This window comes from Scyliorhinus canicula, chromosome 1 (genome assembly GCF_902713615.1).
Source record: "Scyliorhinus canicula chromosome 1, sScyCan1.1, whole genome shotgun sequence".
Classification (NCBI taxonomy): domain Eukaryota; kingdom Metazoa; phylum Chordata; class Chondrichthyes; order Carcharhiniformes; family Scyliorhinidae; genus Scyliorhinus; species Scyliorhinus canicula.
The window spans coordinates 283,634,985-283,660,616 of record NC_052146.1 but is presented as its reverse complement, the minus strand read 5'-3'; the positions used below and the strand labels follow the sequence as shown (position 1 = coordinate 283,660,616).

Genomic DNA, 25,632 nt, shown 5'->3' with positions numbered 1-25,632 from the left:
GGTGATGCTCTCTCCTTGGTCAACTCCGTGATCTCCAAGGCCTGTTCCTCATAGTGGGTAAGGACTCAGATCTCTGGGACTCTGCGGCTCCCAGGCTTGGCCCTTTCCCTGGGCATCTTCCCCTGTGGGGACAAAAGAGGGCATTGTGAGCCACATGCTTAATGGGCAAGGGGGTGTCTACAGGAAGTGGCATGTATGGACACTGCACCTGGACATGAGGGGGTCGTGCTGGTGGGTGCCAGTGGGTTCTGAGGCACAAGCATGAAGATCGGATGTGGGGAGGGTGCGAGATGTCAGCCAGTGATCACTGCGGGAGGGCGGTAGGGGGGGCACTTTGGGAGTTTGAGGGGTGGGAGGTGGAACTGATGCCAGGAGGAAGGTGATAACTTACCCTTGTAGTTCGGTGGAGTTCATTGGTCTTCTTCCCACAGTGGACAGCGGTATTCCAGGTCCTGCTAACCGAACTGACAGCCGCTGCCACTGCCTCCCAGGAGGCATTGTTGACGCTGCTGCTGGTCCTTCGGGGAAACAGGATATCCTGCCTCTCATCTGCAGCATCGAGAAGTCTGACCAGGTCGGCATCCCCAAAGCAAGGAGCGGATCCGCGCGCTGTCATGCTTGTGTGTTGAGTGGGAGTGAGTGGTGAGGGACTGTTCAAAAGCAGCTCCCCCTTGTTAGCGGCGAGATGCTGAGGCTCAAGTCAGTCAAATTAGACGGGGTGACAGCCAGTAATGGCGAGACGCATGTCGGGGCTCAATTTCGGCCCTAAGTGCCGTTGAGAACAGGCCACGATCTCGCCAATGGGGCCATTGAGAAACATCCTGCCAAACGCGCCCAAAATGACACTTAGAAATTTTACTGTTGAATCATGCCCAATACCTTTTGTAATAAATCATCATAATGTCCTATTTCATTCCACTTGGTTGAGTTTATGTGGAAATTATACTTATGTCCCACTGGCATTACTTAGTCAGATCAAAAGCATCAAGCACATTGGGATATTTTTCAAAATAATCCATGGAATTATATGTGCCATTCTGTCACTGGCCATGCTTTATGGGTGCGATTCTCCGCTGTCCTCGACGGGTCGGAGAATAGTGGGAGAGCCTTCCCGACATTTTTACCGACCTTCCGCTATCCCCCCCCCCACGACACGAATCACTGCTCGCCGTTTTTTTTACGGCGAACAGCGATTCTCCCCTAGCCGATGGGCCGAGTTCCCAGGCCTTTAAGGCCTGCTCTCACCGTTCGTGAAAACGGCTGCAAAGTGCCGTTCCCGACAACCATGGCACCGATTGGCACGGCCGCACCACGGCCGTGCCAAGGGTGGCATGGGCCTGTGATTGGTGGGCACCAATCGCGGTCAGCGGGTCCGAAACCCGCGCACTCTTTGTTCCTCCGCCGCCCGCAGGATCAGTCCACGGGGCAGCAGAGGGGCATGACGGCCCGCGCATGCGCGGGTTTGACGCATATGCGTGATGATGTCATCTGCGCATGCGCGGGTTGGAGCCGTCCAATCCATGCATGCGCGGCTAACGTCATCGTGCGCGTCAGCCGCCGTGACCCTTGGCGCGCGGGCTTAGCGACGGTCGCTAAGCCTGCGATGCCGTGCTTCGCGGGGCCGCGCTGCTAGCCCTGACCGGGGGGGAGAATCGGGTCCCGGGAGGGGGAGCGGAGGCTGCCGTGAAACACGGCCAGTTTCACGGCATCCTTTACGACTCTCCGCATTTGCGGAGAATCGCGCCCTAAGTGTTTTGGTTTCCAGATTCTCTGGGCGGAATTCTCCAGCCGTTCACAGCAGTGGGATTCTCCAGTGTCGCTGCAGTGAATTGGAGATTTGGCTGAGTTCCAAATTCTCCATGCTCGCTAGCAGCGGTGGCCGGCGGACTCAGCGGAGAATATATATTCAGAATTCCACAGACCTCTACTGCCTTTTTCCTGCTCAATGTTCCAATTCATCAACTACCCACTTCCAACTGGGTCTCTCCCTGTTAGATTTAGTCTAGATTCTCCCATTTTGAGGCTATGTCCGGAGCATGTGTCTAGTATTACGACCAACAAGTCAGCGGCACCGATGCTCCGCCCAGTGGGGGGCTAGCAGCCGGGCCATGTAAAACCCCAGGTTTTCCTTGCAGATACGGATGGAGAATTGCTGGGTCCGTGGCCACGCGTGCACACGGCAGCGACCTGCAGCGGTTGCGCCATACAACATGGTGCCGGCCGCGCGCAAACCTGGCCTGCCAAATATTGCCCTAGGTAACCCCCCTTGCCACCCACCAAACCACCCTCCACCAGTCCCCCCCAGCCCCCGCCGAAGCCCCCCTGGCTAGCGGAGTGACTCTTCCCCCCCTTCCCCCCCGACTGTGGAGGCACTGGACACAGTCCACAGCGAGGTTGACAAAACTTCAGTCCACAAGTGATCCAAGCCGTCGGCCCATCAGCGACATGGCCTTCAGGCGACGTCCTGGGGCCATCCCAACGTCGTGTGGCTTACTTACCATGACACCGTTTTGGAGGGGGTGGAGCATCCGAAAACAGGCACCGCCCCCAATTTTGGCATGAAAAGGGATTCTCCGGCGAATCGCCGAATGTCATTTTGGCGTCGGCAATCGGAGAATCCCGCCCTATATTTTTGTACCCCTCTACCTCAGTCATGCTCTAACTCACCATCTGATTCAATTCCATTGTTTTTTTTTATTTTATTTATAAATTTAGAGTGCCCAGTTCGTTTTTCCCAATTAAGGGGCAATTTAGTGTGGCCAATCCACCTAGCCTGCACATCTTTTGGGTTGTGGGGGCGAAACCCACGCAAACACGGGGAGAATGGGCAAACTCCACACGAACAGTGACCCAGAGGCGGATTCGAACCTGGGACCTCGGCGCCGTGAGGCTGCAGTGCTACCCACTGCGCCACCGTGCTGCCCTCAATTCCATTGTTTACATCAATTTAAACTTTTCTCCTATGGTTGTTCATCTTGATATTAAAATATTCCTGGGATTAAAAATTGGCGCAAACGTGAATTAACAAGAAAAAACAACTAACCCGTAATACTTGAACCGTTTTACTCACAAATGTATTCCTAGGAGGAGAAAACGGAAGATGATGAGACGGATGAGAAAGAAGATCATAAAGCTGAATCAGAAAAAGCTGAGTGAGTGCTTTGATTAATCCGAATGCCCTCAGAGTGTTGATTTCTTTTGAGGAAGTGAGGACGAAATTTTCATCAACTGAAATTACACCCCGAAGGGACGTTGGGGTAAATTTTCATCGTCATTGCTTGGGCAGTAATCCGGAGAAAAGGTCTCCCATTATTGGAAACTGTCCAATTTTCATTCTGCACTGCCTTATTACTGCCCAGGTAGTGAGGGTGAAGACTTACCCCATTTTGTTTGAATGGTTGATGATGAACTGAAGAAACTGAAATGGGAGAACTTTGCTCTTTTATGTAGCAGTTAATGAATGTAACAATGGCTTAACTCCATTGCAGCAGAAAGAGAGAGAGAGAGAGGGTGCCGCAGTGCGCTGCCCGAGGTGCTGTCTTTCAGATGGGACGTTAAACTGAGGCCCCGTCAGGTGGATATAAACGATCCAAAGGCCCTATTTCCAAGAAGAGAAGGGTTATTTCTTCCTCTTGTCCTGGCCAATATTTCAATCAACATCACAAAATCAGATTAACTGGTCATTATCACATGCCCGATTGTGGGAGCTTGCTGTGTACGAATAGTCTGCCAGATTTGCTACATTACAACAGAGACTACACTTGAAAAAGTGTAAGTTAACTGGCTATTAAGTGCTTTTGGAGGTCCTGTGTCTGTGGAAGGCATTTCCTTTCTAGTCCAATGGTTTCCTTGTTATAATTGGCACACATGCAGTTGGCAAAATTTGACACTTTTTCCCGTCCTCGTTACAGTCTCGAATCAACAGAACATGGGGTAGCTCCAGAGGTGCTGGAGAGTTTGTGTTTGCATGTTTTCTTGATGTGAATGTCAATGGGCTGTTCATATGGATGGGGGAGTGGGGAGGTGCTCGGCATCACAACGGTGTTCATTCAACATGTACACATCCACACTTTCTGTTGGGCTGATTTTTTCTCCTCCCCCCCCACCCCCTGTCCATGGATAGTGAGATAAATTGTATTGCTGCCAGGTAAGGATAGAAGCTCCGTATAAATGAATGATTGAATCTAGATTTCTGTTGGCTTCATATTAATTCGTCTGTCTATGTTTCCAATGGACACTGCCAATGTTAACTTGCCAAATTGCAATTGCACCTGCATGCCCGTGGAAGAAGGTTAATATTGTAGTTTTTCCTCTCCTGCATTATCAGCCGGAATTCTCTGGTTGTCGGGATTCTATTTTCCCCCTTGGGCCTCACCATTTCCTGGTGGCATGGGGTAGCTTCAGTGGGAAATCCTATTGGCAAGCGGCGAAAAGAGAGAATCCTTTCTCTCAGCACGCCGTTGAGAATCACGCGGCCAGGGCACCTGAGAATCCAGCCTGATATCAACTTGCAGTGCAAATAAACACCTTTGATCCACCTACCTCTGCCTCTCTCTACTTCCCAAACTGCTCTGGGTTTTACTATATGATATTACGTTAAAAGTATGATGTAAAATAGAATATTCAACCCAGTGACTAAATTATATGTTCACCCACGGGGTCCAAGTATCCCTAGTTTCTAATCTTCCTTCACTTGAAGACAACTCATGGGGTGGAATTCTCCCATGACCCCACCAGGGTTAGGATAGGCCTGTACAGGTGGTTCTTCCAGATTCACTGTCATAGATGATGTCCATCTTCTGGCCTCAGAGGATTCCCAGAAATCCATCTTTTTCAGGAGGTCCTTATTCAAAAGTGGGTCCAGTAAGAAGTCTTACACAACACCAGGTCCAATAGGTTTGTTTCGAATCACTAGCTATCGGAGCACTGCTCCTTCCTCAGGTGAATGAAGAGGTGAATTCCAGAAACATCTATATAGACAGAGTCCAAACGTGGGTCAGCAATATTTGCTGCCTTTCTAATATGGCGCCCGGATAGGACGGCAGACTATGCGCCATCGGACCTGTCCCACCACGGAATATGGCACAAAACCCCCGGTTGCATAATTAATAATAATAATAATCGCTTATTGTCACAAGTAGGCTTCAATGAAGTTACTGTGAAAAGCCCCTAGTCGCTACATTCCGGCGCCTGTTCGGGGAGGCCGGTACGGGAATTGAATCCGCGCTGCTGGCAATGTTCTGCATTACAAGCCAGCTGTTTAGCCCACTGTACTAAACCAGCCCAGTCAGGGCTGGAAGATATGAGGTCAGGGCTGGAAGATATGGCATATCTGCAGCGTCTCTATCACCGGAATGGGAGTCAATCCTCAGAAAGGAGCAGTTTGCCCTTGGTCTTTGCTCCCCCCTGTATAAAGTCACAGGAAAATCGGCCAGTGAGCAATTCGAAACAATTTGCATCCCACATGTAACACTGGAAAGTTTTTATTTTGGCTCATTGAATCTTGTGACTTCACCTGTTCAGTAACAATTTCCCTACTGGATTACAGCGGAGAAGATGGAGAAAAAGAGGAAAAAAATACAGAAAAGAAGTCTCGACGAAGAAGGAGACAGCGACATACACAGAAAGCTGAAGAACCGGAAATCCAGGAATCTGCCTTCTGGAAGAAAATCACAGCATATCACCAAAAGCTACTTGTGAGTGCAGTATGTCAGTGTAGATCATTGCATTCCTCCACCAGTTCAATATCTGAATTTAATCATTTCAAAATCATTTTCTACCTGTATATTTTATACACTGCCCACACTTCAAATTTCACACTGTAGATATGGAATGCAACATGAATTCTGCTATTTCAACGATCTGACAATTTCCGTCAAAGTAATAGAAAGGACAGAAATGAATCTTCAATGCTGATGGAAATCCAGAAATTCTCTGCACACCTGAAAAGTGTTTATATTATTTCACTGTGTGCTTGAAACCAGTGAATGAAATGTTTTGCAAAGCATGGTTACTCACATGAGGGGGTATTGCTTTCTACTCTTTTTAAAAAGGGTCAAACGTGTCATTTTGGTAAGAAAATAACTATGAATGTCCATTTGTTTCCGAGTTTCTGAAAGAAAGGCCGGGGACAGATTTTCCTCAAAATCGGCAAAGGCCGATAGCAGGTGGGAAAAGCGGCATTGAAGCCATTGACAGCAACAACAGCTTTCTATGCTGTATAGTTCGGCACATAGGAAAAAATATCAAGGGGTGGGGCGCATGATGCATCACTGGCGGACGGCCTCTGATTCATCCAGCCCGTGAGAAACTTAGGGGGCAATTCTCCGATATGGAGCCCAAGTGTTTGCGCCGTCCTGAACGCCGTTGCGTTTCACGATGGCGCGAACCGGGCCCTGGTACAACCGATTCTGGCCCCCACAGGCCCTGGTACAGCCCGCGCATGCGCAGTTGGGCCGCGCCCATCTCAGCATGGAGTCGGTGTTCAGGGGCCGGCGCGCCGATTGGGGGGGAGAGGCCGGCCAGCCGATTGGTGGGCCCCGATTGGAGCCAGACCCCATCGGAGGACCCCCCCCTGTGAAGGAGCCCCCCTGTCCCCCCCCCCCCCCCACAGGCCATCCCCCAACCGTTCCCGCAGAGTTCCCGCCGGCAGTGACCAGGGGTGAAGGGCGCCGGCGGGACTGACGTATTGGCACGGCCGCTCAGCCCATCGGGGCCGGAGAATCAGCGGCTCCGTCGATTCCAGCGGCCAGCGCTGCACCACACATGCCGGCACAAATGGCGCCAATTCTCCGCACCTCGGGGAATCGTGCGCCTGCGTTGGGTTGTCGTGGCGCGGTTGCAGCAATTCACCGGATTCACTGTACCAGTCCGGCGCGAGGCTCGGAGAGTTGCCCCCTTAGTCTCTTGAGGATCGGGCCACTATTTTAAAGGCCGCCCCCAGCGCAAAGGAGTTCACCCTGGGATGTCCCCCTGCATTCCCCACCTCGGCACTGACCCTGGTATTGTCGTGCCAGGGTCATGCTAGGCCGTGCCCGGGCATGACTCTCTACCCTCTGTAGATGCACTCTCCTGAGCTCCACTGGGAGCTCTGCTCACCAGGTTCACCCTTTGTGAGACCAATCAGCTTTCACACCATTTTGCTGTCACGCAGAATGGATCTCCTGACAGGGGCGGTGGGGAGGGGGGAAGGGGATTATTCAGGAGTAGGAGCATGATAATGATATGTTAATGATTGTAAACGATGTTTCCGACGTTCAACGTAACTGACGGGGGAGTGGGGGGTGACAATCACGTTACGGGTTTACGCCGACGTAAGACGTGAGTCACCCCCCCACCGGTTGGTAAGTCGAGGGCAACCCCATGTCGGCCGGTAATGGGCGTCCCAACATAATTTTTCAAGCCGCAGGTCATTTCCATTCAGGAACAATGTCTTGTCCTTCAAGAGCCAATCAGAGAGCTGACAGTTCTTCAGCCCCATCAGCACCTCTGGGAACAGTGATGACTCTTTGGACTGCAATAAGGCAGGAACATCAATGATGGAGGAGGTCCCAAAACTTGGGCAAGTGGGGTCGGACACACCAGGCTTTGTCTGGCAGGTGAGGAGGGATTGTTTGGCGAAGGCTTTCCAACTGGGGACAGTCCTTGCCCACCCAGCACTGATAAAATGCCATTGGCAGCAGAACGAGGCCCTCAAGCGGCCCTTAGTAGACCACTTAAGGGCCTGATTGGCTTCAGGGCATAGTGACCTTCCACCACCTACCTTGCTGCTGGTAAAATACCAGCAACAGTGGAAAGGTGATGGCAAATTACCCAATCATCCTACCACCTGTTTTCCCATCCCTGATACCACCCAGCGTGCTCCCAGAGGCTCCATAGAATTCTGGCTATTGTATGAGGTTGGGCAATGAGAAGTGGGCAGCAATTTTTAGTTTGAGAGAAAGGGAAAATCCTCATAGTTATATATGCTTGCTACCCTCCAGCCATTTTCTTTTTCCAATGAAGCCAATAGAAAATGAAATCGGGCAGAATGTATAAGGAGCTGGAACTATCAGCCCATCCTGTGCCTGAACTGAATATCATCAATATAATGAATGTTATCACCCTGCCTTTCCATTTTTATTCCGAGAACCTCTCTATTAGCCATCTTCAACTTGAGGCTTTTGTGCCTTTTCTTGAACATGTCAATGTCCTTTGGAGTACAGCGGGGTTGTTCCAAGGTCAATTGAAACTTTCAATAACATTGAGATTGATAGGCCATTGTTAAGTGAAGGGATATCAAGGAAAATCGAGCAAAGGCAGGTAAATCTTATTGGGGTACAGATCAGTCATCATGTCTAATTGAATAACAACAGGTTTGAGGGACTGAATGGCTATTGCCATTCCTCTTTGCAGGGAACATGACAGTCTGATTCAGCCCTTGCACAACATTCAAAGGAGATGTCCAAATCTAGCCAGGGTTGCTGGGCCCTGATTACAAGTCCTGCTGAGATCACAGATTCAAGTACAGACCATGGACTAAATGTTGGACTTTCTCACTGGATTGTTGGGCAGCCAACCATCTTTCGTCTTTCTTTAAGCTTTTCTTTAAGATTCAACTTAATTCAGAACATTTGAAGGCGTACATTGGTTACATCAAGTTTTAAGGTACATTCACTGTCTTTAGAAATTTATTGATTAGAATTTTGTTTGTATTAAAATATTCCACAACACATTTGTTCTTGTCTTTCCAGAATTACTTTGCACGCAACTTCTACAACATGAGGATGCTGGCACTGTTTGTAGCCTTTGCAATTAACTTCATTCTCCTCTTCTATAAGGTAAGAGGTTTGTATTCTTGCATAATTCTTTCAGGGATGTGCGGGTGATGAAATCCAGCCATAAGCACTGCGCCGGACAGCAGAATAGTCACCTTGACTATTTTTCTTACTATGAAGCATTTTTTTCACTGACATAAATGATGCAACGGCACAGATGGTTCATCCTCCATTCTTATCAGAGTCAAACAGACCGTTGATATTTGTCAGCAATGAAACGGGTCAATTTCCAATTCCCCCTTCCAGCAGAACCGTGTGAGAGCCCCAGCGGACCTGCCTTAAGTAGGCAAATTGGGCTCCGATCATTAAGGCCCACCTGCAATTTGGGTTTCCGAACTGGATCCCCTGCCAGACCAACCTGGTGACAAGGGTCTGGGTCCGGAATAGGACCTGAAAGTTAAATGTTTTTTTTCTCCCATTATGGGCCAGGAGGAGCGGGAGAGCTCCTCAGGATATCACAACAATGTTTTGGGCCGCTTCAAGTCAGGACTTCCCTCCCCCTCTCCTGACCATGATGCCTTTCCAACATTCTTTCCAACAACTTCCTCCTGTTCCAGTGGCAGCCTCCTGTTGCTCAAAAGCTCACTCCCACCTGTGTGCCAGCTACGATTGCTGAATTTGGTGTAAACCTGGTGGGGCCTATGTGGATGAGATCTGGGAGTTTAAAATCTTCAGCCTTTCGTGCAGTGGGGATCCAGACAATTCACTGCTCTCTTGGACCAGTGGCCGCATGACTTCAAGTGCTAAAATCCTGCTATATTATCATATTAACAGAGTTACTTGGGACTTTAGTGCATAATCAAGAATGGAATATCAGAGCCTATGGTGTACCATACTATCAGATGGATGAAATGTTCAACAAAAGGCTGTTCCACCTCTCAGTTGGTTTTAAAAATCTCCAGGTACAATTCAAAGAAAACCAGAGGAATTCCTTCAGTTCCCGGCCAACATATATACCTCAAGCAACACAGCCAAAATTTTTGAGGGGGCTATTTATCTCTATGTTGTTGATGGGACCTTGCTGTTTGTGCATTAACTTCTATGTTTACTTACATTACACCATTGCCTCATTGACTGGAACATGCTTTGGGAAATCCTGAGGATGAGAAAGACACTATGTAAATGCAGATTCTTTCTTTAGTAATCACTGAACTGGTCGGATACCTTTTTAACATTATTAACAAATTCAAACAAGTCAATAGAGAAGTCAATGAAGCTATCAAATTCATGCAGTTATATGTCTCGAGTATTGTTTGCAGCTGTGATATGGGATTAGGTAGGATTTGGACTACCCGGTCAATCACTGTTGGCTGAGCCAAGAGACAAACTTCAAACCACCAAATGAAATGCCTCATCGAGTATCAGTGCTTAGAAATTACATCAGTGATCCCCAGTGTTCGAGCTGACATTTCTCAAGCCTGTTCATTTGCTAAAGTGTAAAATTGCTTGCAGTTTGAAGGCAGAGTTTTTCTTTTGATCATTGTTATACTAATGCAACATGTTTAGCAGGCATATAATTAATTCATAGAAACTCACTAATGTTATCTATTGGTCTGACGCAAGATGACAGGCGCTGGCATTAGTTGCCTACTCAACTATGAGAGTGATGGCAAATCAGTGTAGTAAGAGACATCACCCAGCACAGGCGAAAGGGAAATTGTGTATAGACAGTGGCCACCCCGACATCCACGCCTAAATCAAATAAGGGTGCGCATGATAGCATTCACTTTTTAGGATTCCATATAAAACGTTTTGAGCATCAATATAGAAAATGATTGTAACTCTTTGTCCCAGGTGGTTGAAATTGGCTCAAGATACTATTCATGAAAAAACTGTTTGGAAATATCTCCTCTGCATATTGGTAAACACACATAGTGAGGAAAGTAAAATTTATAAAGCATTACACCATTTATGAATCATAACATCAGTAAAATGAAGCTTGCTTTTTCATGCCCATCCAAAAAAATAAACTGTGAGGTGAGCACATATTTATAAAGACAATGGCTGGGATTTTCCAGCCCTCTCGTGGCAGGTTTTCCAGCGGCAGAGGCAGCTCGCCATTGGCCGGCAGTGAGATCTTCTGGTCCCACCGAAGTCAATGGCCATTTGCATTGCTTGCTGCTCACGCCGTGGGGGACGGACCCCAAGTCTGTAAGTCATGTGGGACATTTTGATTCTCAGTGGCAAGCTGCTATTACGAATGCGTGATGTTCCAACAGGTATCAACAGCTCCGTCCATAGAAGAGAAAGAGAGTAGCCTTGGTGTTTACAATAAAGAAGGTGGAGCCTCTCGATGGAGCGCTATGGGAAGTAGGCACAGGGTCACAGTGCATTATGTTCTACAAGAAAGCAGTGGCTATATGGAGCCCACACTGAGAATTCTGGCCATCCTGCACACTGTCATCTCATTTTTCTGCATCATTGGTTACTACTGTTTAAAGGTAAGGCAGAAGGAAGGTTTGGTCTTTGAAAATGCTTCACAGAAAAATCTGTTGCTTTGTTCTGCAGACTATGCACACTACTTTTCAAAGTTGCACATTGTGTCCTAAGAATCAAACTGAAATCATAATTCAAGATTTGGAAGATAATTTTATCTGAATCTATTGTATATGATAAACATTAACTGTAAAATTTTATTGCATTCGTTGTTCGGTGATTTATTTTGCTTAAATTACAGAATGTACCAGTTTTGCAGCCCAGGTTATGCAGTGGTCACCTGAGTTTTCATGAGAATCAGTCTCATGGCTTTTGTAGCTAGCAGCAGTTTACGGGATATTACCGAGGAATTATTATAGAAGAGTATTTTTTTTAACTTATTACTTCATAGACTGTAGGTTGTGTTGGCTAGGCCAGCATTTATTGCCCACCCCTAATTGCCCTTGAGAAGGTGGTGGTGAGCAGCCTTCTTGATAGCTGCAGTCTATGGGGTGTAGGTACATCCACAGTGCTGTTCGGGAGGGAGTTCCAGGATTTTGGCCCAGCGACAGTGAAGGAATGGAGATATATTTCCAAGCCAGGAGGGGAATTTGCAGGTGGTGGTGTTCCCATGCATCCGCTGTCCTTGTCCTTGGGGGAGATAGAGGTTCCGGGCTTGGAAGGTGCTGTCGAATGTACAATCTAGTCAATCAGCCAACATCAGCAAAGTGTTATGAAGCGATGATCAGTTTGAAACTCGTCATCTGAAACCCAGTATGAGATTACAGGCTTGAGATCACATTTATCTGTTTATGCAATGAACCATCAAGATGATTTCATTCCATTGCAGGCATTTCTTTGTGCCATTGGCAGGTCTCGATGCTCGCATGCGATTGATAAGAGAAGATGTTGACTCTGCAGAATTAACCAGATTCACTGTACATTTCATTTTCAATGTTCGTGGATGTGGGCATCGCTAGCAAGACCGGCATTTGCTGTCCATCTCTCGAATCCTAATTGCCTTTGAACTGAGTGGCATGCTAGTTCATTTAATAGTCAACCATATGGCTGGGGGTCTGGAGTCACACGTACGCCAGACCAGAGAAGGATTGCAGCTTTCTCCACTTGATGGGTATTAGTGAGCCAGGTGTTTTTATTTTAACAATAATTTTAACAATAATCGAAAATAATTGTCACAGTCATCACCAGCTTAATATTCCAAATTTATGAATTGAATTAAATCCATGTCCCAGAGCATCAACCTGGGCCTTTGGATTACTAGACCAGTGACATTCCTACCTTGCCACCACCTCCCCTAACAAGATACGGTTTGTTTGGTCGTTTCCAAGAAGTTGTTATGGTCGGTATATATGACACATTTCAGAAAATCTTCAACTATAATGAAGAGTACACAAATTCTCTGCATGAGGCCCATTCCTAGTAATTATTTTCAGGTTGGTATTATCATTTTATGCTGTGGGGGTTGATTAGCTCAGTTGGTTGGATGGCTGGTTAATGATACGGAGCGACGCCAACAGCATGTATTCAATTCCCGCAGTGGCTGAGGTTATCCATAAAGGCCCCGCATTCTCAACCTTGTCCCTTGCCTGCAGTGGCTGCTGACCCTCGGGTTAAATCACCAGCAGCCAGCTCTCTCTCAAAGGGGAGAGCAGCCTGTGGCGACATTTCATTTTCATTTCATACCGTGCAATTGGGTTATATACGGTCAGCTTCCATGCTAACTATCCCATTGTATTTTTAATTATTATTGCTTTATTATTTGAAGTTTGCAGCAGTGGCTGGGTAACTGGTCACCCTATTAATTTGTGCAAATCTCTATCATCTTCGAAATGAACTATCAAACATTTAGGGAGCTGGCAATGGGCAGGATTCTCCAGTCCCACAGCCCCGTGTTTCTCGGTGACGTGCGGTTAGCACTGTTGCTTCACAGTGCCAGGGACTCGGGTTCGATTCCCGGCTTGGGTCACTGTCTGTGCGGAGACTGCACGCTGTCCCCGTGTCTGTGTGGGTTTCCTCCAGGTACGCCGGTTTCCTCCCACAAGTCCTGAAAGATGTGCTAGTTAGGTGATTTGGACATTCTGAATTCTCCCTCCGTGTACGCGAATGGGCATCGGACTGTGGCGACTGTGGGATTTTCACAGTAACTTCACTGCAGTGGTAATGTAAGCCTACTTGTGAAATTAATAAAGAATATTATTATTATTCTCTGGCAGCGGGATTCTCTACTTCCACCGCTTGTCAATGGGAGTTCCCATTGAAGCCACCCCATGTTGTCGGGAAACCCATGGCTGGGGATGCGCTGCCGGCTGGAACAGAGAATCCTAACAGCCAGAGAATTCTGGCCAATCTCTTGTGTCTCATTAGTGAACAGCTATGATCTTCTTACATAAGGGCATAAACCAGGCTATAGTTAAGTTATTACAATATAATCTACAAAATGGGAGGTTGATGATCATTCAATTTCAGCGGTGGTGTCATTCTGCCAAGCTTATCTACTTATTTTATTTGTAGGTCCCGCTGGTTATTTTCAAGCGAGAGAAAGAGGTTGCGAGGAAGTTGGAGTTTGATGGGTTATACATCACAGAGCAACCTTCAGAGGATGACATCAAAGGACAATGGGATAGGCTAGTTATAAACACACAGTGAGTAGCATTAAACATTGCATTTTCTATTGCATTGTCATTTTATTGATGGATATATGGTTGAAGGAGAGAGGCTAAAGAAATATGAGGTTCGTGTGGAGTACCAATGCCAATAACGGAGGATTATCATTAATGTTGGATTGGTTGGACTGAATGGTCTGTTTTGGTTTTGCCATTTCTTGTAAAAAAAAAATTTTTTAATAAATTTAGATTAGCCAATTATTTTTTTCCAATTAAGGGGCAATTTAGCGTGGCCAATCCACCTACTTTTTGCACACATTTTTGAGTTGTGGGGGTGAAACCCACGCAGACACGGGGAGAACATGCAAACTCCACACGGACAGTGACCCAGAGCCGGGATCGAACCTGGGACCTCAGCGCCGTGAGGCGGTTGTGCTAACCACTAGGCCACCGTGCTGCCCGGTTTTGCCATTTCTATGTAATTCTGTGTAACCCTGCTACATTGAGCTGACCTAACCATTGATTTTAAAAACCCTAATGTTAATGCTAGAGCTGAATCAACAATTCAACAGTTAATGGCAAAGGCCACCTGAATTGTGAAAGAACAGCAGTGCGGACTACTGACAATAAATATAGGAGGGCTTAAAGCTCCCTGTGCTGTTGGCTTTATTGTGAGACATATAAATGGTTGTTTCTGCGAATGTCGTCATTAAATATTTAATTTTAAGCAAGTTACAGAGAACACTAAAGGTGAGTCAATAAAGCCATTAGAAAACATCAAACAAAGCACCCTGGTTGACTGTTAGAGGGATTGAGAAGCCAAGAGGTAGTAGCAAACTTGTTTGGAAACTTGCTTAGAGCACACTTGGAGCACTGTGCACAGTTCTGGGTATAGCAGTACTGGAAAAGGTGCAAAAATAAAAAGCTTTACTCAGATGATACCAGAAGAGAGAGGTCATATCCTTCAGGGAAGAGCACATTGGCTGGGGCACTTGCCTCGAGTGCCCTGATAAATGTCTTGAAGATTATGAAAGGATTTGATGGATAGAAACAGAAAAGATCTTTCCACTTATGGGACAGACCAGAACTTGGAGCAATAAATATAAGATAGACATCAACACATTAAATAGAGAATTTAGCAGAAACCCCATTGCCTAGACAGTAGTTAGAAAGTCGAACTCACTACCTAAGGAGAAGTTGAGGTAAATAGCATAGGTGCATTTAAGGGGAAGCTGAATAACTATCTAAGGAAGAAAGCAATAGAAGAACAAGCTGATGGAGTTAAATTAAAAGGGGTAGATGAGGTTTGTGTGCGGGATTATCACCAGCATAGGTCTTTTGGGCTGAATGACCTGAATGTCACATCAAAGGTTAATGCAGAAAATAAAAGCTCATGGTGTAGGGAGTAACATATTAGTGTGGATAGAAGATGGGCTGACTGGCAGGAAACTGAGAGTATGCATAAATGGGTCTTTTTCTGATTGGAAGATTGTGATGAGTGGAGTCCCGCAGAGATCTGTGTTGGGACATCAACATTTTATAATTTATATCAATGAGCGAATAAGAGAGGTAGATATAGAACTCTGGGAGAGAGACTGTGAGGTTCTTGAGCAAATTGTCATGGGGAGTAACAAGATATTAGTGATGTTGGCAGGCTTAAAAGTGGACAGATCTCCAGGTCCAGATGAATTATGTCCCAGGATGCTGTGGGAAGCGAGGAGGAGATTGCATGGGCTCTGACATAAATTTTTAATTCCTCTCTGACCTCAGGAGAGGTGCCAGAAGACTGGAGAACAGCTAATGTGTTACCAATATTTAAGAAAGGTTGCAGAAATTAGTCAGGGAACTACAAACCAGTGAGTCTCATATTAGTATGGAAATTATTGGAGAAAATCCTGAAGGAGAGAATCTGTCTTTACTTGGGGAGGCGAAGTTTGATCAGCAATAGTCAGCATCGCTTTGTCAGAGGGAGGTCATAACTAATAAACATGTTGGAATTGTTTGAGTATGTGATCAGGTGTGTAGATGAGGGTAGTGCAGTTGATGTCGTTTACATGGATTTCAGCAAAGTCTTTGACAAGGTCCCACATGGGAGACAAAGAAGGCAAATGCACATGGGATACATGGGGCGGGATTCTCCCCTACCCGGCGGGGCGGGGGGTCCCGGCGTAACGGAGTGGCGCCAACCACTCCGACGTCGGGCCTCCCCAAAGGTGCGGAATTCTCCGGGGCTAGGCCCGTGCCGGAGCAGTTGGCACCACACCGACTGGTGCCCAAACCGGCTCCAGCGGCCTTTGACGCCTGGCACTGGGGCTGGCCGTAAGGCCTTCGCCGGTTCATGCATGCGCCGGTGCGTCAGCTGCCACTGACGTCACCACCGGCGCATGCGCGCTGGGGGATTATCTTCCAACTCCACCATGGTGGAGGCCGTGGCGGCGGCGGAAGAAAACGAGTACCCCCACAGCACTGGCCCGCCCGCCGATCGATGGGCCCCGATCGCGGGCCTGGCCACCGTGGGGCACCCCCCGGGGTCCAATCGCCCCGCGCCCCCCACAGGACCCCGGGGGCCCGCTGCTACCAGAGGTGGTTCGAACCAGGTAGTTAACAGTGAGGTTTAATGTCTTGGGTTACAAGAAAATATAGACAGGACAGTCAAATGGGAAAAAAAGTGACAAATGGAATTTAACCCTGGAAAGTGTGAGGTGATACACTTTGGAAGGAGTAATTTGACAAGGAAATATTCAGTAAATGGCATGACACTGGGAAATTCCGAGGAACAAAGGAACCTTAGGGTGTTTGTCCATAGATCTCTGAAGGCAGGTTAATAGCGTGGTGAAAAATGGGACACTTGTCTTTATTAATCGAGGCATAGATTACAAAAGCAAGGAAGTCATGTTGGAGCTGTATGGAACTTGGGTGAGGCCACAGCTGGAGTACTGTGTGCAATTTTGGTCACCACATTATTGAAAGGATGTAATTGCACTGGAGGGGGTGCAGAAGCAATTCACCAGGCTGTTGTCTGGGATGGAACATTTAAGTTATGAAGAGAGGTTGGATAGGCTTGGGTTGTTTTCGCTGGAGCAGAGAAGATTGAGGGGTGACCTGATTGAGGTGTTCAATATTATGAGGGCCATGGACAGGGTGGATAGGGAGCAGCTGTTCCCCTTAGTTGAAGGGTCAGTTACGATACACAAGTTCAACATCAGGGGCAGGAGGGATTTGAGGAAAAATCTTCACCCAAAGGCTGTTGACGGTCTGGAATGCATTGCCTGGGAGGGTGGTAGAGGCCGGTTGCCTCACATTCTTTAAAAAATACCTGGATGAGCATTTGGCACATCATAACATTGAAGGCTATGGGCCAAGTGCTGGCAAATGGGATTAGGGAGACAGGTCAAATGTTTTTCATGCGTCGGTGCAGATTCGATGGGCCGAAGGGCCTCTTCTGTGCTGTAGTATTCTGTGATTTAGTGACGTAGATGAGGGGAATGACCTGGTAGCTAAGTTTGAAGATGACACAAAGATAAGTAGGAAAGTATGTTGTGAAGAGGACAGAAGGAGGTTGCAGACAGATATAGATAGGTTGCGTGAGTGGGCAAAAAATCTGGCAGATGGAGTATAAGGTGGGAAAATGTGAAGTTCACTTTGGCAGGAAGAATAAAAAAGCAGAGTGTTACTCTGAATGTAAAACAGCTGCAGAATTACACGGTGCGGAGGGATCTAGGACATTAACCTGGTGCTGTAAGACTTCCTACTGTCTTTATTTAAAGGAAAGGTGTAAATGTGTTGGAGGCAGTTTTTAGGAGATTTACTGCATTGATACCTGGAATGAGGAAAGGTTGGACAGACTGGGCTTGTTTCCACTGGATATTTAAAAAGTGAGGGGTGACTTGAATGAAATATATAAGATTCTGAATGGGTCTGACAAGGTGGACACTGAAAGTATGTTTCCTCTTGTGGATGAGTCCAGAACCAAATGACACTGTTTTAAAACTAGGGGCTTCCCTTTTTGGGACGGAGATGAGGAGAAATCTTTTCTCTCAGAGAGTTGTACAACTTGGAAACACTCTGCCTTAGAAGATGGCGGAGACGGGGTCTCTTGAGTAAACTTAATAGATCCTTGGTGAACAAGGGAGTCAAAGGTTATCGAGGTAGATGGAACTCAGCACAAACAGATCAGCCATGATATTATCAAATAATGCAGCAAGCTCAAGGGCCTGAGTGGCCTACTTCTGCTCCTATTTTGTAACTTTGTATTTGTGTTGTAAAGACTATGGGCCAAAGTTAATTTGGGCAACGGGAATCTTTCCTGCCATCTGGAGAGCTGGTGTGAGCCTTGTGCTGCCTCATTTCAGAAAGGCTTGTCATATGCATTCAGGGGCATAGGTGGTCAGTAGCGTTCCTTCTCTGGGACCAAGGACCCAGGCTGAATTAGCCGGCAGCTCCAAATTGCCATTAGTGCCACTGGGAGAAGAGTGGCAGCTGTTGCCAATGCACCTAGCAGAGGCCCAGAATCAGCAGAGATGAATGAGGGCGGGTTGGTGGAGGGAAGGGGCCGGTAGTAGTGGCGGAGTCAGAGGAAAGGGAAGGGGGCAGCTCACAGTGGGTCTAGCCGATGTCAGGTTCATCAATCAGACACTTGAGCATCTTTGAACGAGCCCCCCTCAAGTTTCGGGCTTATTGCATGGTGCCTGCCTCACCCCAGTGGTGGGTGACAGCAGAATGGGGGCCTGAAATGGGCACTAATTGTCAACTTCAGGGTCTCGATTGCGGTTGAGGATAGATGGTCGTTCACACAGGCCCTGGGCTTAATCAGGTTAGAGGTGGGAAGGCAGTCAGGTCTTCACCCAGCACCCACCCACCCACTCGATTAAATGCCCCTCCGTGTCCAAACTCACCTTGGTTGTGGGCATTAAATTCCGGCCCATGAGGCTATGTACTGTGTGATGATTCTGTTCCACTAACACAGACAGAAATTTAGCACAAACAGGAATTTAGCACAAACATATAGATTAATATTCTGATAACAACAACAACCTACATTTATAAAGTGACTTTAAAGTATGTCACAGGGGAGTAATCAAACAAAGTTTGATATCGAGCCACCTACCTAAGAAGATATTAGTGCAGATGAGCAAAAGCTTGTTCATAGAGGTAGGTTTTAAGGAGTGTCTTAAATGGAAGAATGAGAGTGAGATAGTTCAAGGGATTTTCCAGCCCAGCCTACCAGTGTGATCTGGTCCCACCAAAATCAACGGACATTTGGCTGGCTCACCACATCTGCCACAGTAGGACTGGAAGATCTTACCCTTCGGGAGGGAATTCCGGAGTTTAGAGGCAGATGAAGCCAATGGTGAAGCATTTGGGCGGGATTCTCCAAACCCCCGCTGGGTTGGAGAATCCCTGGGGGACGGCGCGAATCCCGCCCCGCCACTCCGAATGCCGTCTTCTCCGGTGCCGTTTTTGGGCGGGGGAGGGATTCACGCCACGCCGGTCGGGAGCTGTTGGCAGCGGCCCCCCCCCCCCCCCCCCCCCCGGCAACTCCTCGGGCCCCAATGGGCCGAGTGGCCGTCCGTTTTTGGCCAGTCCCGCTGGCGTGGGTTACGCATGCTCCCGCGGCGCGGGACCTGGCAGATAAGTCGGCTGGTGCGGTCCTCGGGCGGGGGGGGGGGGGGGGGGGGGGGGGGGGGGGGGTATCCGACACTGAGGGGGCCCCCACGGTGGCCTGGCCCGCGATTGCGGCCGACCAATCTGTGGTCGGGCCTGTGCTGTGGCGACACTCCGTCCTTCTGCGCCAGCCCCTGTAGGGCTCCACCATGGCTGGCGCGGAGAAGAGAACCCACCCCCCGTATGCGCCAAAATATGCCGGCGGCTCCGTGCATGCGCGAGATCGCGCCGGCCCTTTAGCGCAGTCCCTTCGGTGCCGGCTGGAGCGGTGCCAAGCCCTCCGCCGTCTACCTAGCCCCGGAAGTGTGAAGAATTCTGCACTTTCAGGGGCTGTTGAGTGGGTGCTGCCGGTTTTCATGCCGACGTGGGGAGTTAATCCCCGGAAATGAGAATTCCGGTCGTAAAATCGGGGATGATTGAGATCCCAGAATTAAGGGGGCGCAGATATCTCGGAGTGTTGTGGGACCGGAGGAGATTAGGGAGGAGCAAAGCCATGGAGTGAGGTTTGAAAATAAGGATGAGAATTTTTAAATCGATGCATTGCTGAAGCAATCAACAAAAGAGAGGTTGTGGGTGAATTGAATTTGGTTCTGGTTAGAACGTAGGCAGCAGAATTTTACAGAAGCACTGTATCCATAGAATCCCTAGATAGCAGAAAGAGGCTATTTGGCCCATCAAATCTGCACTGGCTATGCCAAGAGCACCCTACGTAGGCCCACACCCCCGCCCTAGCCCCATAACCCCACCTAACCTGCCCATCTTTAGATATTAAGGGACAATTTAGCTTGTCCAATTCTACTAATCTGCACATCTTTGGACTGTGGGAGGAAACTGGAGCACCCGAAGGAACCCATGCAGACACTGGGAGAACGTGCAAACTCCATACAGTCACCCAAGGCCAGAATTGAGTCTGGGTCCCTGTTGCTGTGAGACAGCAGTGCTAAACACTATGCCATTGTGCTGCCTCAAATGTTTGGACCAGAAAAGACTATTAAGACCAAATAAACCAATTTCATTTATAGCACTGCTAAAAGTATTACAAATCTGCATTGTTATAGTTTAGTTAACTTTATAGCTTAAGTATATAATGATTCCAGTAACAGCTCTGTCTTCACTCCCCCTCTAATCTGGAATGTGACATGAGGAAGGATAACAGGGTTGATGGGGAGAAAGAGTGACAGACTGAACTGAGGACCAAGAAGCCAATATAAACTAGGAAAGCTGTAAGGGGAGCAGATTTCTGCGTGAAAGGATTCATGGTTGGACAGGTTAGAGTACTCTTGTGAGTTCAGGTGATGGCCTGTTGAGTGGACAAGTGCCTAATGAAGTAAGTGGGCAATGCCCTAAGAGCAGGGCTTTCAGAGACAGTTCACCACAGGATGTTTCAACATGTGCTGCAGTGCCCATCTCCGTCAACAGCATGGTGCTGCCAGTGGGCATACCTTACCAGTATTCCAGTTCAGCTTCATTTAAAATTCTGAGGGGGTAACATGCCTCCTATTTGGTATTACCTGCAAATTCTGACCTCACTCCTTCTATGACCATATCTGAAATTATTGATATACGCAGTGGACACCACTGCCTCCAGAACTAAACCATTTGGAACACATCGACCCGTAGCCAACCACATCCCAGTTCTTTATATCCTCCTTCCTCACCAGCTCACAATCTAGTTTTTCATCCTCCCCCAATTCCATAACCATTGCTGTTTTTATTGATCTTTTATTGATGGTACCTTTCCTTTAATTCAAGTATTATTACCACAGGTTTATTTATTTCACATCAACTTCTACTGTGCCCATTTTACAAATGGAGTACAAAAGAAAATGCTGCACCAGAGTAAAATAATGTATTGGTAATTAGATGTGTGTATTTCCGTTAATAGGATTCAAAGCTTAACAATGGTTTGAATGTACTCATTGTGCGGCTATGAGATTTGGCGTTGGACTTCTCTTAAATCTTTGTTGTTGCACATCTTAATTCAGCGCACCATTATAATGACGGCACTTGCCCATGTACCATGTATCATTTCGGCAGCCACCTCAAAGAATCCCACATGGTTTGTCAAGCCGACAATCACTTTAATGGTGTTCCGTTTATCTGGATTTGTTCCCTGTTTTGTTCTTCATTAAGCACTCTAAAACGTTCCATTCCGCAGATGGTAAACTGTAATTAGCCAGATTAGCTCTGTCTCCCTTTTAAATAGTGGCTACTATACACTGGCCACTCTCCAGTGCTTTGGGATATTTCCACACCTCCAGCTGCTACTGAAGTTTTCCCTCTGAAATCCAAGTGAGCACGATTGCATTCTGTTTCACTCTCCCCCTAGCACTGCGCTCACCTGGGGCATCACCTGCCCAGCAAATCTGTATTTTAAAAAAACATTACTATGAATTATAGAATTTACAGTGCAGAAGAAGGCCATTCGGCCCATCGTGTCTGCACCGGCTTTTGGAAAGAGCACCCTACCGAAGCCCACACCTCCACCCTATCCTCATAACCCAGTAATCCCACCCAACACTAAGGTCAATTTTGGACACGAAGGGCAAATTTAACATGGCCAATCCACCTAACCCGCACATCTTTGGACTGTGGGAGGACCCGGAGGAAACCACGTACACACGGGGAGAACGTGCAGACTCCACATAGACAGTGACCCAAGCCGGGAATCAAACCTGGGACCTTGGAGCTGTGAAGCAATTGTGCTAACCACTATGCTACCGTGCTGCCCAAACATAGAACATACAATGCAGAAGGAGGCCATTCGGCCCATCGAGTCTGCACCGATCCACTTAAGCCCTCACTTCCACCCTATCCCCGTAACCCAATAACCACTCAAAACCTTTTTTGGGCACTAAGGGCATTTTTTCATGACCAATCCATCTAACCTGCACGCCTTTGGACTGTGGGAGGAACCCAGAGCACCCGGAGGAAACCCACGCACACACGGGGAGAACATGCAGAATCCGCACAGACCGTGACCCAGCAGGGAATCGAACCTGGGAACCTGGAGCTGTGAAGCCACAGTGCTAATCATTTGTGCTACCGTGCTACAGTTTGAGAGAGCCAGGAAATGTAATTGATAATAACTCTCTGCTCCTCTTACAGATCTTTCCCTTATAACTACTGGGACAAGTTTGTGAAGAGAAAGGTAAAGGGTATTTTCAAACTTATATTTTCTGTGATTTCTGGTCAGCTGGGCTGGGTTGTGAAGTGGCCTCCTGAGGGTTTAGTCTCATTTAATTTCACGGGGTGAGCTGTGACATGTTAAACAGGCTCACCGGTGCGACCCGCCAGGTCAGGACTGAAAATTGGGCCAGAAATGCTGTCAGCAGCGTAATTTCTGGAGGTGGTTCCTGGGGCAGAGAGCACAGATTGTTTCTGATCTTTGGAAACCCAGAGAATAGTTGCATCCTGTGGGGCCCTTCTTTTCCACTTCAATCAGTTTGCACGTAAAATGGCAATTGGAGCCCTGCTTACATAATTGGACCCAAATATTTCTGCTAAAAGTGGTTCATCTCCTGAATCAGGCAGGTGCCTTGGACACCTGGTAGTAGGGCCTTTTTAAAATGGAGTTGACGCAAATGGAATGTTTGGGCTGCTGACTCAACTATGAAGCTCTTTTCAATCCGTTAATGCCAAATGAAGACAAGTCAAAATATGATTTTTGTACAGTGGTTTAGTCATTGCTAATTTGAAATTGATGAGCATTCAACAAATCGGTTCATTAAAAGAACATTAATTTCAGTAAAACATATATTTCAACTTTGTAACTAGCCAGGTATTAGTTGTGGAAATCAAAAATAAGTTGAGCTGATGGTAAGTTTAAAGAAAAAATGACTGTTAGTGTTATTGTAGGATGGTTAATGAGCATTTATTTGTTTCTTTGCTGTGCTTCTTAACCAAGGTGTTAAACTGAATTATTTTAAACAAGTTAAGGATCTGCCAACATTCCAGGGAGAGAATTTGATACGAGTAAATTCAGCATTAGTACAGTGATCTCACCAATAGAAACACCTATCTTAATATCCATCCACATGAAGCTAATGACTTCCGAATACTACATAATACATCATTAATATGGGCCTTTGTAAATATCCTATCATTGAAAAGTCCAACTTTGTCAAACTTTGCGTCTCATTGCTTTATCCTCCTTCGCAGGTTATGGATAAGTATGGAGAATTCTACGGGAGGGACAGGATCAGTGAACTGTTGGGAATGGACAAAGCCGCTTTAGATTTCAGTGATGCACAGGAGAAGAAGAAACCCAAGAAAGAGAATTCCTTCTCTGCCGTGTGAGTAGTGTTTACACCCAATCTGTGTATTGTGACCTAAGTGTGAGGACACACTTTGTTTCATTTCACATGATCCACTTCCTTGAAGGGAGGGATGGATTCTCATTGGAATGTGCACGCTGAGATTCAGTTGAAAGGAAGTTTTGCCAAAGTCACAAGGGACATAATTTGAATCAACATCTTATTCAAAAGGTGCCAGTCATGTTTTCCACCAGTACCAGAATAAAATGAAACACGTTTCTGCTCTGTTAAAAAACAAATGTCTCAGTAGCCACTTGGGTGATGTTGGTGGCTGCAGTAGATGGAAGTTAGCCATGTGGAATCTATGCCATGTTTGGAGGTGAGGGCAGGGCATTGGCATAAGCGAGACATGGTTGGGATCGGTAAGTAACTGTTTTTAAGCAAAGATCCATGAGACAGCAGGGTAGTGATTCAGCAGAATTAGAGAGAAAGGAATTTGCAAGTTAGCAAAATGATTCAGTGTATGGTTTGTCTTCTGTCCTCTCACACCAATGACACTGTTCCAACGGCTGTGCTGTGTCGGAATTGAACCTAAACTCAGCCAGTAGATTTCGGGAGAGGCCTTCATTGGGTTTCCCGACAGTGGGTACGTCTCGTGAGATCCACCCAGATCATGCGAGCCATCACGGTCAGGATCCCGCCCATAATGGACGGGACCAAGCCTTGCACGCCTAAGTAGCTTTAAAACCCACTTAGGCGTGCTGACCCAGGATCTTCGTCCTCCGCAGGGAGACGCCAGCTGGGCGCCGTTCAGTACTGGTCCACACAAACTTGGACCAGGCGGAATGGCACCTAGGGGGTCTCCTGGGACAGCGGAGGCCTCTGGGTGGTCAGGGATAGTGCAGGGTGGCCCCCTAACCCTCTCCCTGGAATGTGGGCACTTTGGCACTGCTCGGTTAGCACACTGACACTGCCACCCTGGCATTGCCACCGCAAAGCCAGCATTAGCACTCCCAGCGTGGCAGGATACAGTGCCAGGGAACCTGGATGTCAGGGTGCCACTGCCAAGGGTCAGGGCCTGAGGATGGTCATATCCATGATAGTAGGGTTGAGTGACGGTACGAAGGGTGGGGGAGGGTGCAGGGCATGTAAATATGGACTCTGGGAGGTCGGGGGGGGGTGACTTGTAGGGGTCCTGGAAGGGGGAAGAGCTTGTAAATACCTGTGGGGGAGCCTGAAGATGGGGTCTTCAGGGACCACTTAGCGGGGTGTCCTCACTTTGGGGTGTGTGCGATAATTGCCATGTGTGTCCGGGGTGACATTGCTCATGGGTGGGTGTGTGGGGACCCTCAAGCTCACTTAGAGATCGGGGCACCCTTTCAAAATGGTGTCTCGATCTCTTAGGAGCAGGTCTGGCCAGAGAGTTCAGCTCCCCCGCGATGAAAATAATTCTAAGGGCACGATTTAACGCCCACTTCATACTCTCGCTTGCGCATGACGAGGCTGTTAGATCGTGGGAGAAGCCAAAATCGGGAGGCGCACCGGGCAGCAATCGTTTTGCAACCTAACCGGCCCGCCCACATTGTCGAGATGAGGATCCTGCCGTGGAATGTTGAGAAATCAATATTCACCAATAAAGCCAATCTCCATCCCATTAATGGGAATGATCCCCTGCCTAACGGTCTCCCGTGATCTAACGGGCACTGATTTGTATACCTTTTTAAATATATGAAGCTGGCAGAATGGCTGCTGTAGGGATGCGAGATGTTGAGTAGCCATTGCCGATCCTGGGCAGTGAGTCCAGGGACATAGGGGTTAATGGCTCAGTGCTCCGTGGGGAGACCAGGGGGGGGAGAA

The 25,632-nt window shown here is 47.6% G+C and overlaps 1 protein-coding gene across 4 annotated transcripts in view; it reads left to right on the top strand.

Moving 5' to 3' along the window:
- Positions 1-25,632, top strand: part of ryr2a (ryanodine receptor 2a (cardiac)) — a 936,900-nt gene that overhangs the window by 842,729 nt on the left and 68,539 nt on the right. For all 4 annotated transcript variants that reach the window (XM_038814319.1, XM_038814304.1, XM_038814294.1 and 1 more), the window contains 7 exons: positions 3,085-3,152; positions 5,549-5,696; positions 8,733-8,819; positions 11,036-11,257; positions 13,764-13,894; positions 22,628-22,670; positions 23,681-23,814. In XM_038814319.1, the coding sequence (XP_038670247.1) occupies positions 3,085-3,152; positions 5,549-5,696; positions 8,733-8,819; positions 11,036-11,257; positions 13,764-13,894; positions 22,628-22,670; positions 23,681-23,814 (833 nt within the window). The remainder of the gene's footprint in view (positions 1-3,084; positions 3,153-5,548; positions 5,697-8,732; positions 8,820-11,035; positions 11,258-13,763; positions 13,895-22,627; positions 22,671-23,680; positions 23,815-25,632) is intronic.